Source organism: Protobothrops mucrosquamatus, unplaced genomic scaffold, assembly GCF_001527695.2.
Source record: "Protobothrops mucrosquamatus isolate PMUCROS unplaced genomic scaffold, P.Mucros_1.0 scaffold419, whole genome shotgun sequence".
In the NCBI taxonomy this organism is placed as follows: Eukaryota; Metazoa; Chordata; class Lepidosauria; order Squamata; family Viperidae; genus Protobothrops; species Protobothrops mucrosquamatus.
Genome location: NW_015386748.1, coordinates 810,615 through 825,844, shown reverse-complemented (window position 1 = coordinate 825,844; position 15,230 = coordinate 810,615). Strand labels below are relative to the sequence as shown.

The 15,230-nt window shown below is 42.5% G+C and overlaps 1 protein-coding gene across 1 annotated transcript; it reads right to left on the bottom strand.

The window, feature by feature from the left end:
- Nucleotides 1-207: 207 nt before the first annotated feature.
- HPS1 (HPS1 biogenesis of lysosomal organelles complex 3 subunit 1) lies at nt 208-13,478 on the bottom strand. Its single transcript, XM_015816270.1, has 19 exons — nt 13,410-13,478; nt 12,671-12,787; nt 12,046-12,183; nt 10,059-10,201; nt 9,211-9,319; nt 8,678-8,838; nt 8,352-8,463; nt 7,474-7,566; nt 7,153-7,222; nt 6,522-6,586; nt 5,427-5,594; nt 5,154-5,333; nt 4,465-4,532; nt 3,735-3,860; nt 3,520-3,585; nt 2,783-2,927; nt 2,544-2,657; nt 1,912-1,994; nt 208-1,363 (listed from the first exon to the last, which is right to left on the bottom strand). Exons 2-19 carry the CDS (start codon nt 12,785-12,787, stop codon nt 1,201-1,203), a joined length of 2,121 nt encoding a protein of 706 aa, XP_015671756.1. The 5' UTR covers nt 13,410-13,478; the 3' UTR covers nt 208-1,200.
- Nucleotides 13,479-15,230: the final 1,752 nt, after the last annotated feature.

Genomic DNA, 15,230 nt, shown 5'->3' with positions numbered 1-15,230 from the left:
TTTTACAAATATTTATAAATCATGGAGGGAGAACATGGTGCTTGTGGATGTGTTCCTTGGCATCTGAAAAGTTCCATGCCCACCCTTTTGAAATTATATTTAAAGGAATAAAATAAATACATTGGAAGCTGGCATGCTGCAAAGCAAGATAAAGATAAAGATAAAAAAACCACAGAAAGCCTCTGGAGATTTTTTTTTAAAAAAAATAGCCTCAGGATCTTCTATGCCCTCAGGGATAAAGGTCAATGGATGTCCTTAGCATAGCCCAACAACATGCATTACAGCCCTTCCATTGCTTAACTGACAATACGTTAAGACTGACACTTTTTAACAATGGTCAGTCACTATGCAAAAGGAAATATTTTTAATAATTCAATTAAAGTTGAACATGGCAAGCAAGTAAGGATAATTGCAAACAAAAAGACTAAACTAAGTGTGGCAGTCAAAGAATTAAGGGCATGATAGCTGGGGGGAAAACCTCTGTGGTACCCCAGTTCCCTTGGGACCCTGAATATGTACTTAATTTGCTTAATAGTTAATTCAGGGCTGTTTGGCCCCCATAGGCATTCTTACAAAATGCTTTAAAAACCAGAATGGTTGCAGTCTAGGACTCTCACTGGATATGTAGACACTTAAAAATAAGATTTAAAAAACTGAATTGGAGTGATAGCTAGGATCTAGCCAGGGTGGTGGATGGCACTCTCTTAGTTAACTTCTGTATTTTATAAGAGGCCTAAAATGTTATCTTTTCTGCTCTCGATTAGATCAATATTTAGTTTAGATCAATATTTAATGATAATGGAGTGCCTAACAAAATGAGGCACTATGCTAAACAGGTAAATTTACAAGCTGTGCCCAATGGGCTACTGAATCAAAGTTCTGATGTGCAGTTATAAGAAAGGAAGTCCTGTACTGCAAGTTCTCCAACACAAATTCACACCAAGGGCCAATGCTATGTCAGTAGCTGTGCTCTGACGTGAATCGCTTTCGGTATCCAAGACAAGTTTTGGGACAGAGCTCTTTGATGTTGTGAAGGAAGGCAAATGAACGCACTGATCTCCTAGCTCTGAAAATCCAATGGAGGTCAAGTAAAAACGCCACCCAAGCTAGGCCTGTCCCACTGAAGTAAAATCAGCAGAGACCTGAGATGCAACATAGTCCAGAAAGCGGCCAAATTGCACTGAGCACCAGCCAAGCCCTCTAAAGCAAGGGGATGCGTGTTGGCTCCCAGAGTTGCTGGGCCAAGCTGCGTGCCTGCTGGATCATAAGTTCATTTGGCATGATGCCCAGATGGATGGTCAGCAGCTCATAGCACTTCACCACTTCATTGGCATGTTTCCTGCCAAAATAACGGAGCAGTTTCCTGTATGAGAGAGTCAGAAAATGGGTAAAGGTGGGTGGTGGCAAAAGGGTGAAACCAAGAAAGATCTACAAAGCCTCAATGGTTTATTCAGCATAAGACAAAAGCATTGCACGTCAACAATCAACAGGCTTACAAAAAGTTAAAGTATAGCCATACAATTTTAGGCAATTTAAAGATCTCTCCCAATGTTATGCAAAATAAGATATAGTTACAAGAATGGTGATGGTTACAACACCTTTCAACTTCATATCACACAAAGATAACTTACAGTATAGGTTTAAACTTGATGTTAGAGGCCGCACACTTCAAAGTTGTGAGTTATACCAATGCTAGGAAGAGGCAGTTAAGCTAATTAAGCTGTAAACATTGTCCTTTTCATCCAATCACAGAGCTTGAATCAAATCCCTTCTGCACCCATCAGTATCTATGGCAGTGTTTCTCAACCTTGACAATTTTAAGGCATGTGGACTTCAACTCCCAGAATTCCACAGCCTTAAAATTGTCAAGGTTGAGAAACACTGATCTATGGAGTCAGAAACCTTGCTTACCTGTAATAATCACCTGCCAATGTCCCAATGGGAACTGAATCATCAGAAAGCACTGGCACTTCCATAATCTCCAGCTTATATCCCTACATGGAAACAGAAAGAAATTGTCAGGAACTGAAGCAGGTGTATGTATTCTTAGCTCATGGCTAAGGAAGGCATCCTCATCCTAGTGCTCTTCAGAAAGACTGGATTCAAGTCATCAGTCTGTACTATCTTCCTGTCGTCAGTACTTAATTGCCACATTAGTTGTTCATCCCCAAAACTGGAAAAGGCCGGTACCTCATCAAAGATGAGTAAATCTGGCTTTACTGGTAGGTCTCTGGAAGACGTGCAATAAATCAGGAAGGGTTTCTGATTGCAAGTTGTTCAAGCAGCAGCAACAGAAAAAGACTCTCCCTGGCCATACATTATATCAATTAAATAAAGAAACTAGGAGAAGCCAGTTATAGATTTAATGGGGAAAGATTATGAATTTAATTTGGGTATATCAAAACAAATCTCTGTATATCATTTGCATCACACTCTAAAGAAAGGGTCTTCGGCTTCTGAATCAACCTCTTTTATATAGCAAGTTGTAAAATAGCATCCTGCCCCTCTCTTTTCCTCTGAATTCCAGATTCCTCCATAATTACCAGCTCATTCTCAAACCAGAGGAAGTAGGTACAATAGTAGTCTCCATCCCGGATCATCAGTGTGGTGTAGCCCTTCTGCAAGTAGCTTCGAGACAAAGCCACCAGTGACCATACCTGTGGACCAAAGCCAGAGAGAGAAAGGAAGGTAAAAGCTGCTTTAGAGTTAGCCCAAACCTCAAATCCAACGTCTCCCATTGAAATTATATCAATATATATACTTGTCAATCACCCATTATTACCTTCTTTTTTATAAATTCAAGCAGAGGTCCTTTGCCTAACTCTGAAGTAGATTCCTCTAATATGCCAAGTGATGGAGCCACCATTTGTCCTACTGTACGATCTACATAGATGAAATGCACAAGCCCTGGGAAATTTTCCAAATATGTGGATGAAAGCAAGTTAAGAACTTGGTTAAAGATTGGCATCTTTTCCATTCTGGCCATGACCAGTTCAAACAGTAGCCTTAAACATTCACTCTCTACAACAATATTTAGACACGTCATAGAATTTTTGGAGTCAAAAGTCCAATCCCTATTTTTTTAAAAACACAGAATTAAATGAATAACAGAGCTATCATTTAATCTCTTTAGAGTTTAATATTTGTCCAGGAGTATGGATACCTCCTTGCTGTATTTCTGTTATTCTTCAACACCATGTTTTTTTATGGCTCTGTTCCCACAACTGAGAAACTTGGGAACTGTGCTCTTCTACTCCCGTTTTGCCACATGCCTGTAGCAAGGGAAACCCTTAATAGGTTTTGTGCATGTGAAGATGGAAAAGAAATTCTTCTTTTCAAGGCTGCTTTCCCAAGAAATTCCCCCTCTGCCAAGGTTGCTTCTATAGTTATTTCAAAACAGTATTTTGCTCAGTGCTTCCCTTTTCCTTCTCTAGAACGTCTCTATTTTCCTATAGGTCTTCCAGCATCCCCCCACCAAAATGGAAAGGTGGGGAGAAAATGGTGAACATCAAAGGATATGACACCATGGTAACGTTACGCTTGCTCTTCACCAGTAGGAAGTCTTTCCAGTCTTGGAGCTTGTCCCTGACAATACAAGGTGGAGAAAAATAAATAAATAAATTACTAATGCTGTTATGCACACAAGTCATGAACAACATAGCTTGGCACCTACAAATCCTGCAACCCACCAGACTCTCTGCTGCAAGTTCATCTTTCTGCTCCTTCTCACTCACTGTGTGAATTGCTGCACCTGCTCCAGCAAATTCTGAGGCAGGCCTTGGGCCCCTGAAGATCCAAGGAAGAGAAGCCGATATACAGCACAGAGCTGCCGCCGGACATTGCAAAATGCCTGCAAAAGCCTGAAACAAAATAAATATCAGTATGTTTTTAGAACATCTCTTGCTCTAAACATCACTCCTGATTTGGGCTTGCATTTTTTTTCTACAATTACTTTTTATAAAGAGCACATCAACGATTCAGGAAAACTAATTATCCATATGGAATTCTTTTCCTTTCCCTAATATTTAAGTATGTTTTCTGTATATTTTCTTTGCTGCACAAAAGTATTAGCTGAAGTATTGGACTCTTTAGCTTTAGGGGGTACCTCGGACAAAACAATCTCTTGTTTATACTATAGCATTCCCATTTTAAGCTTTAAACTACAGTTTCATCTGTTTCCCACTTCAGGAAATGCTCTCCTGTCCCTCTGGGTTTTAGCAATCACAATCAGTTGGAGCTCTGAGAGCCCCACTCCTGCTTATTGTATCTTTCACATTTTAGTTCTTGCTATATTCAATTTTGAACATCTTTGTTTCTTCCTTGTTAATTCTTTTAAACAAGATCTGTATTCTCAATACTCACAGGTGCAAAATTTAAACTATCCCATCGATATATTCTGCTTGAATGGAGGAATTTACTTCTGCTTATCAGTCAGCAAGTGTGACAATTTTCACTAATACTCACTCCAAGGAATTCCCAGACTCACTTCGAGAGGAAATTTTGTTCTTTAACTCCTGCCAAGCATTCTGCAACTGAGGGACATAGAGAAACAAGTTGCATTCAGAATCCATTGCACAACAGAGTACAGCTATTTTCTTATTTAGGAGGTCTCATTATCATTCCCATAGCAAAGTGGGATCTCAACCACTGTAAAGGTCTACTCAATTCTAACCCATACTGAAGGATTAGATTTTACCAGTAATTAGGCCAGCCCTCTTCATATTGAGAAAAACATCCGCTAACACAGTGGTTCTCAACCTTTTTAATGCCGCGACCCCAACCGGTCGTAAGTCGAGGACTAACCCGGTCGTAAGTCGAGGACTGAACTGGTCGTAAGTCGAGGACTTTCCCTGCCCGGGAGCGCCGTACATGCGTGGTTCCGCCCCCTGCGCCGGCCGAGGCGTAGCTGGCAAGCGGCAGAGACGGAGCAGGCCGACCACCAGCTGGCCCAGCCCAAGGGAAGTAAGGCACCCGCCGGAAAACGGGGAAAAAATGGCGGACAAAAAAAATGGCGGACAAAAAAAAAGATGGACAGCCTTGCTTGGCGACCCCCATGAAATGGTCGATCGACCCCAAATGGGGTCCCGACTCACAGGTTGAGAACCACTGCGCTAACAGTACTTATTTTCTGTGTAGGTGAACTTAATTTTTACCTGTGACTCTTGTCCACCTAGTTTCTTGACAAATTTGTCCATTCGATGTCGGAGCTCCAAAAATAATGGCTGAGAACGCAGAGGTTGCCGAGTCTCCTGTCCCTCTTTCAATTTCTTCTCTATCATTAGGATTCCATCCAGCAATTGGTAGAGAGAAAGAGCTACTTGGGAACTGGGGTTCTAGAAGGCAAAGAGGGTGGACATTTAAAGGGTGGACATTCAGAACCTGCCAGTCTGGATGATATCAAATGAATGTCTGTGGACTCCGTTCACCTTTGTGAGGAGTACCAGCAAGATGCCTGGCCAGAGTGAAAGGCAGTGCAGTGTGTGTGGCATCATGGGGCAGTAGCCTTCTTTCAAGTTGACATCCAGAAATATTCTCCGTGGATTTGTAGCTTCTGAGGCTAGGGATTCTATAACATGCAGCCAATCCTCAGCCACCTAGGAAGAAAATGTACAGGTGTCATGGAATTAAAATAAAATGAACTGCAGTATATATTCAGATTAATGTTCCAAGACTTCTTGTTTCATTATGATTTAAGGATGTGCCAAGATAATCTGCTAATACTTTGAATTTGTGACGGCAATGTAAAGCAATAGCTCCAACTACTGACAATTTTAAAAAGCAAGTAGGGAATATGTGGAGAGCAGATATTAGTCAGAAGTGAATTCTAGGTAGCTAACTTTACCACACTTCTCTCTTACGCTGATATGTACAGGTTTGAACAGAACATTTATCCAGAGGTGTTTTTTTTTAAATTACGATGAGGCAACTGGTTCAAAGCTTAAATGATTCATTCAGGACAAAAAAGAACTGGGTTGGAGAATGCCTTGGAATAGGCAGGCTATCCATCTATATTATGCAAAATGGAAACATGTATTGTATCACAGAACAAGCCTCCCCAAATCCTCCAGCTAGGAGTCTGTATTGGTTGAAGACTATGAAGATTGTAGCCTAATACATCTGGGGGGTACCAAGTCTGGGAAAGCTACTATTAAAAAAATCCCTTGTTTTCTCTTCTGTCTTGAACTCTTTGATTCATTATAGAATAGTCCCTAGCCTCACTCCATTTTCCACTGATGAGTTTCTTTATTGCTACATTTTATCTTTTGTGGAGTTTCATAGTGTTTGAGAGGTTTCATTTTATTCTTTTCTTCTTCATATGGGGACAACAAATGAATGCAAGCCTATGCTAGAGGCTTGGTTCACAAAAAGGGCAGCGAGTGGGTGATGGGAAACCCAAAGTCATTTCTGATTTGGTGATAAAATAGATGAAGGTTAGAGAAAAGTGTAGGAAAGAATAAATCCCAAAAAGATGAAGTACAAAAATGGATTATAAAGCTAGCAACCCTAATCCAAGTACTTACCAAGAAATCAGCAGAATTTGCCTCTCCATCACTCTGTGAATCCACGCCCTCAGTCCAGGCACTTCCTTCAGACAGCAGAAAAAGAAGAGAGACTAAAAATGTTTGCAAACGGAGCCTCCTTATGTACTTGCCCCTGTTTCAAGTACAAAATTTTACTGACATGTTCAGTCACAATTGTCTTCCACTTGGAGCTTCTGTATTCTCACATATTTTCTTTTTTCCACAAAAATCCATTAAAAATAAATGTGGAGTAGCTGCATAATAACTACTGACTGATAATCCTTATAAGCACCCAAGATACCCTTACCTTCAAGAATGGGAAAGAAGTCAAAAAGACAGCAACTAACACAAGATATTTTGACCATCATTGTCCAATCCAGGCATCTGGAGCAATACATATCCCATTTTTCCATAGGTTTTCTCAGCTTTATGCTATTATTTTTCTAATGTCACAATAGTAGTAGAGCTCTGTTGCAAGCAAGCAAGCAAGCAAATAGTAATTGCCATTTATTGCGGCCAATTAACATGCAACCCACTTCTCCTGAAAAAGTCCTACTCAGAGCCATAGCAGAATGCCCCTCATTCTCCATAGTCTCATCTCAATGTTCTCCACAATTGATCCCGAACTCACCCGTGCTCTGCTGGCTAGGGGAAGCCTTGGGGGTGAAGAACTCTTCAGGCATAGAGAGGTCATCTGCTATCTGAGGGAAGGTGGAAGGGAACTGACTCAGCCAAGGCTCAACATGGCCTCCTCCCATATGCCCCTGAAGAAATTCTTATAGTGTGCAACAGAGATTAACCATCCTGGCAAAGAATGGATCCCAAACAGCTCGTCCCAAACCTCAGAGGAGCTTTCTTGTTTTCTACTTATTCAGACTTTTGAAATCCAGTCAACACCCAGCGTCCAAATCCCAAGCCACATTAAGTATCTGAAAGACCAGCCTGTACTCACCTGTTCTTGAGAAGTGCTGTGGTAAAAGGGATTGTTCACTGGAATACTCTCACTGCTTTGAGGTCTCTGAAGACTTACTGCTCCCTCTATAGGCTGAACAGACAGATTTGGCATCAGCATCCAGTTCCACTATAAAAAGCTATTTTTCCAGTGTTTAATCTTTCACAATGCCTAATCATAACTTAATTTTGTAGCCCTGTGGGAAATTAAAATAATAGAAAAACATGGGAAAATAAGCATTTTCAGAAGCTAACACTGTAAATAGAAACTGACACATTCATCCCATTCTTCTTTTAAAGAGCTTAGGATAACATATATTTATTACATCTTTCAACTTCATTTTAGACAGGTTGAGTGAGTATCAATGACACATACAGCTGATGAGGATTTGAACTAATCTTCTGAATTCTAATTCAAGTCTAATAATTAACTACCAATGTCATTCAAGAAAGACTCAAACATTTGAGCATTTGTACAAAATCGCATAGAGCCAATGTTGTTTAGTAATTAAGATACTAAAACTGAAGAGAAGCTGATGTAAGTTCATTTTCAACCAAAAGAGCTTTTGATCAGTCACTATTTTTCAGCCTAATACCCTTTATTGTTAAGAGAAACACTGAAGAAGGGAGTGCTTATCATGTTGTCTAAACGTCTGAAGGAAAAGTAGCATACCTCTATATCTGGCACATAAATATTTTTTATGAATAAAAGTTCTCCATTCAAGATCCCTATCACAGAATTCTGTTTCTACCTAATTCTGCTTTGACATTCCATCCCAGAACAGTTGTCAAAGAGATTCTCGGAGGGAAGGAAGAAGAGGGTGATAGGCCAAGAGACTTTTATGCAACTCCGTTCATATGGAATAGTTATTTCTTTACCTGGGCAAGCACTTCGGAAACAGGCTGGTCCTTAAAAGAGCTGGGATATAGATCCTGCACAATCAGGAGCAGAGTGAGCAAGTCAGCTGGTCGCAGAGAGCTGGCATTCCGGCTGGAAACAAAGTGCCGCCGAGAAAAAGAATGTAATTGTTAGGGAAGCCACATACTGTATCAACTTCCCAAAGGGACAAAGAAAGCAAACTGGAGGACCAGACAATAGGAAGTATCAAAGGAGGAGGCCCAGACAGTGGGAAGCATTAAATATTTTATTGGGAAAAGCGGCACCTGCATTGGGGGAATATGACTCAGGAGAACTAGGATTTTACCTGGAGTAAAAGGCAAGTAGTTTATTGTGTATGAGCAGGAAGGCATGCACTACTTCATGTCCAGCACGTTCAGTGTTACTATTGATGAACTGCACAACCTGGCGCTCCAAGAATTCAATACATTGTTCACACAGGTGCGGATGGATCAGCCGTTCTACAGCCTAATAAAAATGAGCAGAGGGAGATTTATATTTCAAAAGCTTCTCCACTCCCACCTTTGGAGCTTGTAGTCCTTCAGACAATTCCTCTGTAGTACAAAAAGTACTTTTCTCTTCCTCTAAACAAATGTAGGATAAATTCCTTCATCCCAAGCCCTATTTAATTAAACAGTACAAACACTCTCAGTACTAGCACTTTCCCCATTCTAGTGTTCTCTCAGCCTATTGGCTCAAAAACTCCCACCTAAAATGGCCAATACCTGCTTTATCCTGAAGTTATGCTTATTTCTTACAAGGGACATTCACATATTCTGGCTTGCTATCTCCCTTCTTAAAATAATGCACATCACAAGCATTTCAACAACCCCATTCTACCTCTACAGCAAAACTCTGGTCTTCCTCACGCAGCTGGTTATACGTCTGCAGCAAGCTCTGAAAAAGCCTCCAGATGTGAGCTCGTTGTTCAGTTTCTGTTGGTCGAAGTCTAAAAACAACAACAACAGCCAATCAGCTGAGTACAACCAGAGCTAATTTTCCCTTTCACCACCCTCCCCTTCATGCTTTGCCATTGGTTCCCCTTTCTATCTACAGTGGAAAATGCCATTGCATTCCACAGTCATTATCCTTAACTCAAGCAATACAACACAGTTGTTGATAAGTACTATAAGCCAAACAACAGTTTCTGTGTTGGTGTATTTGCCTATTAATTATAATACCAACTTTTGTATCTCAGAACCTTATGACCAATTTCTAACACATGGGTGATGTGTCTTAAGAGTTTCATGAAGCTGGTATTCCCAACACGGAGTACCTGGAAATTACAAAGCCTAGAACTGGCACTGGCCAGACGGTTGTATTACAGCAGTGGTTCTTGACCGTGGCAACTTCAAGACATGTGGACTTCAATTTTCCAAAATTCTCTAGCCAGCCTCCTTCTCAAAGTTGAAATCCAAACGTCTTAAAGTTGCCAACGTTGACAAATACTTTATTACAGCTGTATGGCCAGGACTGTGCACATTTCTGCAAGTGTAAATTGTAAGAGTGAGGAAAATGAAAAAGAAGATCTTGCTCTCATGTCACTTAGCAACAAGTACAACAGAGGAGCTTAATGTTAGTAGAGCTGAAGAACAACATATAAAAAGCCTGGTTGAAGTTCCATCCAAGCAAAGGCCACAATGAAAAATCCAGCAAAACAAAAATCCCATCTTCGCCCAGTCACTCACTCCTGATGGAAGAGGTGGCTGTCCAGTGTGACTAGGCCGAAGTGAGCTTCAGTTAATCTTCTGAGCACATAGAGCTGACGGCGCAAGTCATCCTCACTCTCATGGCCGTCTCCATTCATTGCAATGTACAGGCACTCGCCAAACTGAAAAACAAGCAAAACACACCTACAGAACTGCATCAACTACAACTACAAGAAAACAAAATCAACAACATACTACTGGTAACGTTTACCATAAAATTAACATTACTTAAAAGTCCTTTTTACTACTCCAAAACTTCAAAAGTACATTTTTATTTTTAAATAAACCATGTTTGAAGTCAAAGGCAGTTCACTGATGATGGTTAAAGTCACTGAGCCCACTTTAGAGAACACTGTCTGAGACTTACCAAAAAGTGCCCACTCTACAATATACTGTTTCCAGGATGAATTTGGCTTGTGGTTGACAAAAAAATGACATTTATAATTTATTCTTTGTAGGAAAAAGGATAAAAACAAAAGTTTAGTTTCAAACACTGAAACCAAAAGATAAGGAAAAGAATACAGATCGTTCAGTGACCACTTATTCAGAAACTGATCAAAGTTATAACATCCCTGAATGAGGGGACTGTTTCTCGTAGGTGCAACCATTGCAATGTCCCATAGTCATATGATCGTGATGCTGGCACTTGGCAATCAGCTCACATTATGATGGTCGCATCCCATGGTCGTGTGATTGCCATTTCCGATCTTTACTGCTGGCTTCTGGCAAAGTCAATAGGGAAGCCAGCAGAAGGTTGCAAATGGCGATCACCTGACTGCAGGACATTGTGGCCATGCAGGATTTACCTAACAACAGCAAATGTTAGCAATGGAGATGCCAGTCCCAATTACCATCATTACATGAGGACTATCTTTAAATGTGGAGTTTGCTGTTTAACTATATATCCTCAGATGTAATTGGATCTCAACTAGGTATTCCCTTCTACTAGCCTTCTTCTGCTGGGCCTTAAGAGTTACCTAGCCCTGGACAGCCAATTTTAAGAAAGCATGTATTCAATAGTTCTACATCCTCCCACACCAATTAGATCTTTAAGGAGGATGTTAAAATAAAGTTATTTAAAGTGCTTCCGTATAGACCAGGGGTGACAAACTGCCGGCCCATGGACCGGACGTGTCACGTGGAAGCCACGCCCACCCCATTGCCAGTAATGGCAAAACCGGCCTGATACGTTGCGCGACATCACGTGACATCGCGAGTTTGACATGCCTGGTATAGACCTTTCACTTGCTCTGCAAACAATTATTAACTTCTCTGGCACTACAGGCAAGAAATCCCTTTTGGAAAGCCCTCTCCAAGCTCGGATATAAAAGGAGTTGAACTATATACAAATCCAGCTGAAGGATGATTCTCTTGGGACTCATATGCACATATATGGATATATGTGCTTTAGATATCCATGGCACCTAGGTTATCAATTAAAAAGTCCAAATTGGCTTGAGACCACAGAAATTAGGCTATGACATCCTCTGATGAAAATCTGCCTGCAAACTGAAACACTCAGAAGCATTAACTGAGAAGATTGAGAGACTCCTCAGCTAAACTGTAGAAAAAAAATCTGGTTGGCTCTCCTTTTAGACTGACATACTCCACTAATTGTGGCCAAATGTTACTTGAACTAATGTTTATGAGAACTAAAATGCAATTCACATAAGAAGGCCCCAGGTCAGGGAAAGATATGGTGATCTTTACTTACTGCTGCTTTAAGCAATGTTATTTAATACTGTTTTATTGTTATTTTTAGCTTTTTAAAAAAGTCAGAGTTGTAGAGAAGATTCTTTTTTGCACAGAAACAAAACAAAACTCTTTTGGGAGAAGAGAGAAAATGTTACTTCGAAACTGGACAGTTAATTTCTGTCCTAAAACAAGTGGCATATCCAGAAGATATTTGTCCCCTCCCTGTTAGAAGTTCACCAACTGCTTGCAGTACAGAGCAGTGAGTAATTACCATATGCAGCACATAGAGATGCTTGCCATTTTCAGCAGAGAAGCAAGTGTATGTGTCTCCTAACTTTTCTAGCATAGTTGCACAGGAGATGATCATGGGGGCAAACAATGTGTTGATGCTGTCTTCCACAGAAGGTATCTGTGAAAAGAAGGAAAACCAGCAAATATTCCTGTCTTCCAATTAGCACACATATCTTGGAAAAGCACAAACCTAATATCCTTCCAAGAAGTTATACATAATCACTTAAACAGGAGCATGTAACTATTAACCTTCCCAACCACATTAGGCCTTGCACAGCAGACCAAGAAGCAATATTTCAAAAGTTTACAGGGCCACTACTCCTTTCTTGAGTGATTTGGCAAGGCTTAAAGGACCCATTGTGCTCTTTAATCCCCTGAACTACAAAACATATACTGCAGAAACAGGCCTAAAAACGTTTGACTCCATCTACTCACATGGGGCTCTGGGGGCTGCAAAAACTGGCAGACTGCCATTTTGGCATCCAAAGAAACCTTAGGTACACTTGCTCTAATGCTTCAAGAGTTACAATTTCTAAATGGAGCTGAACCCAAGAGCATCAGTCTCCTGCTCCTGCATTTTTGCTAATTCTCTCTTCAGATCTTACTTCATCGTCATTCTGATCCTGGGTTCCAAATCGCTGATGTAGGATTGCCATAAAGTCTGGATCTGCCCAGTAGAAAAGGACTTCAGCACCCTCACTGGAAATGAGGATGCACTTCATCTGTAGAGAAATATACACACATAGCTTTTAAGGTATAGGGTTTCCTGCCTGAGCAGGGGGTTGGACTAGATTACCTCCAAGGTCCCTTCCAACTTTATTATTAATTATTATTATTATTATTATTATTATTATTATTATTATTATTATTATTATTATTATTATTATTACTACTACTACTACTACTACTACTACTACTACTACTATGGTGGTTACCTAAATTTAGTTCCTGTTTATGAGGAGCTGAAAAGCAAATAAGAAAAAGACCAGTTTTGGATCTAGCAAGAAATATAAAGGGGGACAGTAAAAATGGTAACCACTGAAGAACTGAGCGTGGGTCAGTAAGCAAACTTAGCGTCTATAACGGTGGATATCGGCTGATGGTGCTCCAAGGGGGCCTGTAGAAAGAAGGAAGAGCCAAGAACCTCTTCTCCACTGCTTGGTATACAGAAACGAAACTCGTTTCTACAGTTGGCAGAGGAAGACGGGAAGGAAAGAAGCAACACCCAAGCTCCCCGCTGGAAACCCACCAGGACTAAGCGCCAGGATGTCAACGACGATTTCCCCGGAAGGAAGAGAACTTTTTTCAGGGCCCAGACGGGCCCGTGGCGCCCCATTGCCCTACCTTTCCCGTCCTGGGACACGCCTCCAAGCGAGGCAGGGATCGGCCGCGAACGTGCAACTGCGGGGTCTTTTCAGTTTTGCAGCTGAGCAGAAGGAACGGCCCAGTCCCAAAGCGGTTCTCGTCCACTCCAGACGAACTTGTGCAAGCCAAGCCAAGCCAAGCCCGCGCGCGGCCGGGCGGGCGGGCGCGTGACTCTGCCCGGGAAAACGTAGGAGCCGCCGACTCGGCTCCGCCTGAAGCAGCGAAGGCTCGGAGCTCCCCCCCCCCCGCCGTGGCCGCCCTTTGGGCGTTGCTGTTTTTAGGGGTTCGGTTTTCTTTGCATCAAACCGGCGGCCAGCCTACTAGGCAGATGGCGGAGAGGAAGGAAAGCGCCATTGCCTCGCCTATTTCCTCGCCACTCGGTTGGCTGTTTGGCCGGCTCAATGAAGCGCGCCGCTCCGCCTTTGAAAGCAGATAGGGCGGGGCTCTTCGCCGAGGTGCTGGCGAGGGACGGCGAGATGAAAGTTGGTTATCCGAGGTGAAGATGGAGAGACACCCCGAGGACCTCTCGGTCTAGCAGGGCCGCAAAGGAAGGAGGCACCAGTATGGTTTGGCCGGCTGCTGCCTTTTCTCTGGGGTAGGGAGGACAGAATCCCTTTTTCACTTGCATCCTGGCTGCTTCCCGATGCCGCTCAGCAAGTCCTTTTTCGGCTGTGAGGTGGTGTCGCGGGCTTAATCTCTTCCCCAGCCAGTATCTGTGGCAGCCTTAAGTCTGTACTGATGTCCAAGCGGTGTTTTCCCCTTTCTCCCATCAATTTTCGCCATGGGTGCGAACTGATAAGTTTCACTGACCAAACTGAAAAGTAAAGCTTCGCTGGTCAAAGTGGTGTCAAGTGAATTCTAAGAGGTGTGATGACTTTAGGCTGATGGAGCCACATCTCCTCCTCTCTGTGTCCTAGCCAGTGCCTCCCAGAGTATCTGCTTAAAGTATTAAAAATCCATCAGGAATGATCAGCATCTGACCAGAAGTGGAGATGGGGTTAGAGCAGCGGTTCTCAACCTATGGGTCGCGATCCCATTTGGGGTCGATCGACCATTTCACGGGGGTCGCCAAGCAAGGCTGTCCGTCATTTTTTTCCCCTTTTCCGGCGGGTGCCTTACCTCCCTTGAGCTGGTGGTCGGCCTGCTCCGTCTCTGCCGCTTGCCAGCTACGCCTCGGCCGGCGCAGGGGGCGGAACCACGCATGCACGGCGCTCCCGGGCAGGGAAAGTCCTTGACTTACGACCGGCTGGGTAGTCCTCGACTTACGACCAGTTTAGTCCTCGACTTACGACCGGTTTAGTCCTCGACTTATGACCGGTTTAGTCCTCGACTTACGACCGGTTGGGGGTCGCGGCATTAAAAAGGTTGAGAACCACTGGGTTAGAGAGTGAGCTGCCTATTGAAACTAGAGTGAGTTGTCTCTGCTGCTTTAGGGCACAACTAGGCCAGCACCTATCAGCTGGTGTTCAGGATGCTTCTGCAGGTGGGTTTAGCACTCTTCTGGAATAGCACTAAACTTGAAAGAACTCTTTTTGGACACGAGTTTAGTGCTATTCCAAAAGATATATCAGCTTATAGTCATGCTTCCATGCGCCCACATAAAAACCCTAAACTTGCTGGTCTAGTCATCTGTCAGCATCTTCGCCTCCCAACCTCCAGCCCCAGTCCACTGTAGGAAGAGTATTGATGCATGCTTTCTCACTGGCTGATAATATTTGTGGGAAGGGAGGGATAAAAAGCCAGGGAAATCTATCCTTAATGTGCCCTGCACAATGCAACAAGGAGAGCACCATTTGTTAG